At 54.2% G+C, this 3,012-nt stretch overlaps 1 protein-coding gene across 9 annotated transcripts in view; it reads left to right on the top strand.

Annotated features, from left to right (window-relative positions):
- The window catches only part of BCAT2 (branched chain amino acid transaminase 2), a 19,895-nt gene extending 17,410 nt beyond the window's left edge, over positions 1–2,485 (top strand). For 7 of the 9 annotated variants that reach the window (XM_012812550.2, XM_023507890.1, XM_012812553.2 and 4 more), the window contains 4 exons: positions 902–1,044; positions 1,192–1,277; positions 1,460–1,600; positions 1,675–2,279. In XM_012812550.2, coding sequence (XP_012668004.1) covers positions 902–1,044; positions 1,192–1,277; positions 1,460–1,600; positions 1,675–1,827 — 523 coding nt within the window. In that variant the 3' untranslated portion in view covers positions 1,828–2,279. Of the gene's footprint in view, positions 1–901; positions 1,045–1,191; positions 1,278–1,459; positions 1,601–1,674; positions 2,280–2,323 lie in introns of those variants that run through there. The other 2 variants (XM_012812551.2, XM_003801513.3) reach the window with 1 other exon arrangement.
- The last annotated feature ends 527 nt before the right edge of the window (positions 2,486–3,012 follow it).

Genomic DNA, 3,012 nt, shown 5'->3' on the forward strand with positions numbered 1-3,012 from the left:
GACTCTGTCTCAATAATACAAAACAAAACAAAAAAGAAAGAAAGAGGGTAGCACCTGTGAATCAGTGGGTAGGGCGCTGGCCCCAATTACTTAGGGTAGTGGGTTCAAACCCGGCCCTGGACAAACTGCAACAAAAAAATAGCTGGGTGTTCTGGCGGGCGCCTGTAGTTCTGGCTACTCAGGAGGCTGAGGCAAGAGAATCGTCTAAGCTCAGGAACTGGAGGTTGCTGTGAGTTGTGTGATGCCATGGCACTCCACTGAGGGCGATAAATGAGCCTGTCAAAGGAAAGGAAAGGGAAAAGGAAAAGGATTTGAGGGAGGACCCAGCACCCAGCCTCAGAGGAAAAACCTCTGAGAAGAGGTGATGTCAGATATGACATGGTGGCACCCATAGCTCACTGGGTAGGTCGCTGGCCTGGGCCAGCTAAACAGCAATGACAACTGCAATAACAACAACAACAACAAAAATATCTGGGCATTGTGGCAGGCACCTGTAGTCCCAGATACTTAGGAAGGAGGCTGAGGCAAGACAAGACAATCACTTAAGCCCAAGAGTTGGAGGTTGCTGTGAGCTGTGATGCTACAGCACTCTACTGAGGGTGACATAGTAAGACTGTCTCAAAAAAAAAAAAAAAAAAAAAAGGAAGATGATCCTGACAGAGGAAACAGTGGGCTCTTGTGATCTGGAGAAGGGGAAGAGGCAGGGAAAGGGGGGCAACTGCCCAGAGTCTTGACCCCAAACTAATGGCCAGAGATTCTATGCTAGGGGCATCAGACAAGCACAGGTGAGCTGTGAGCTAGGGAGGGGGAAGGGCAGCCTTGGTGTGAAAAGACTTTTCTAGGGCCCTGTTGGGAAAGAACAGGGTTCCCTGCCCTGTCCAATCAGGCTGTCATCCACTAGGAATTATGGGCCCACTGTGTTCGTACAAGAGGAGGCAAAAAAGAAGGGCTGTGAACAGGTCTTGTGGCTGTATGGGCCTGATCATCAGCTCACCGAGGTGGGCACCATGAACATCTTCATCTACTGGACCCACAAGGATGGGGGTGAGCCCACCCATGACCTAACCCAAACCCTGGTGGAAGTGGGTGGTACCATAATTCCTGGCAGGTTGCTGGCCTCAGGGATTCTGGAGGTTGTGGCTCCAAAGAGGAAGGAGGCACAAGTAACCCCTATCCTCTAACCTGACCTAGTGCTGGAGCTGGTGACACCCCCGCTGGATGGTGTCATCCTGCCTGGAGTAGTCAGACAGAGTCTGCTGGACCTGGCTCAGACCTGGGTGAGAGTGTGGTGGCTTCTGGTGATGGGGCACCTGTGAAAGGAGCCCAGGGAATCAGGTTATGCTGGGTGGGGCTCACTGGCTCCCCGTGGGCCTCTTCCTCATCTGTAGGGAGGGAGAAGCAGGGGTTTACAGCAAGGCAGCCCTCTGGGACACGTGTATCTCTTCCACGTGCCTGGCAGGGTGAGTTCCGGGTAGCAGAACGCTCGATCACTATGAAGGAGTTGATGCAGGCGCTGGAAGAGGGCAGGGTGAGGGAAGTCTTTGGCTCGGGCACCGCATGTCAAGTCTGCCCTGTGCACCAAATCCTGTACCAAGGCCAGGTGAGGCCCAGCTGCCAGGGGCATTGAGAGAAGATGGGGAAGGGGCCCGGGCCTCACTGCACCTTCCTCCCCAGAAACTGCACATTCCCACTATGGAAAATGGGCCTGAGCTTATCCTCCGCTTCCAGAAGGAGCTGAAGGCGATCCAGGTGAGGTGCTGGGAGCGGCAAAATGGGCTGGTCGCTTGTTTCCCAGAGAAGTTCATGTCCCATGTGCCTGTGGCCTGAGAGCCATCTACGCCGCAGTAATCCCAGGGATAGTAGCCCTGTCGAAGTTAGCTTTCCATGAACTTCTGGGACCCTCGCCAGTCCTCTGGCTACATAAGGCTGCCCTTGATCCCTTAGGCCTGAGAAATCTTCCTCCTGTGAGTCCTGGCCCTTGGCCTCCTTCCTGGCTCAAGCCCATTTCCTCCCAAGAGCATTCCCATTCTTCTGAGCCAAGGGATCTTCCAGAGAGCCTCTGAGCTCCTCTCCCAGGGCTCCAGACCTAGACCTACACTTCCCCCAACTTCTTCAAGCCTCACACTAACTCCCCTAAGCCTCTGGGCCACCTCTGTCTTGATTCCAACTCCTGGGGATTGTGGGCGGGCCTCCAAGAAGTGGACCACATTTCCCATGAGGCCGTGGGGCTCAACTCCGTAGGCGCTCAGGCCGGGGCGCCCCGGGGCCTGCTGGGAGATGCAGTGTGGCCTCCCCGTCACGAGCCGCCTTGCTCCTCCTCCAGTACGGAACGAGCTCTCACGAGTGGATGCTCCCGGTGTGACCGTGCGGGCCGAGCCCAACCACCCTTAAGACCCGCCGACCTGTAGCATCTAGTCACTCCGGCTTTCGCCTCCCTACCAAAGACTCACCTAAAGTGCAATAAGAAGTAAAAGACCAGGGGACCGGACGCCTGGGTCTCTCGCGCCCCTTCGTGGTCGCTACACTCCCAAAGCCATAAGTGGGACCCAGGGATCTTGGCCACCAGCCCCGCGTCTTGGGCCTTGGGGATCAGGGCCCCTATTTGTCCACGTGGTGGGACTAAGGATGCCATTTGGCTACGACTCCGCATCTCTCCGTTCTAAGTCTGGACCCCAGGTGCTGCCGTTTCGGTTTCTTTCTGTTTCTCTTTGCTGCAATTTTGAAATAAAATGCCAAAGAACAAGACATTACCCCTGTTCTCCAGTGCTGCAACTCTGGGACCCTGGGGTCTTAAACCAGTAATTCTGGTTTTCAGCCCATTTTATTTTCGAAGATCCAGTAATCCAAGCCCTCAGGGGGTTTCTCCAACCTGGAAGAGTTTTCTTGCAAACTAAGTTTAGCAACTCTCACTCCCATCTCACTAACTCGCCCCTCTCTACTTTCCCATCTTGGCCAGACTCCTCAGCATTTTTTCTTTTTCTTTCTTTCTTTTTTTTTTTTTTTTGAGACAGA

This window comes from Otolemur garnettii, unplaced genomic scaffold, assembly GCF_000181295.1.
Source record: "Otolemur garnettii isolate 467f Iridium unplaced genomic scaffold, OtoGar3 scaffold00211, whole genome shotgun sequence".
In the NCBI taxonomy this organism is placed as follows: Eukaryota; Metazoa; Chordata; class Mammalia; order Primates; family Galagidae; genus Otolemur; species Otolemur garnettii.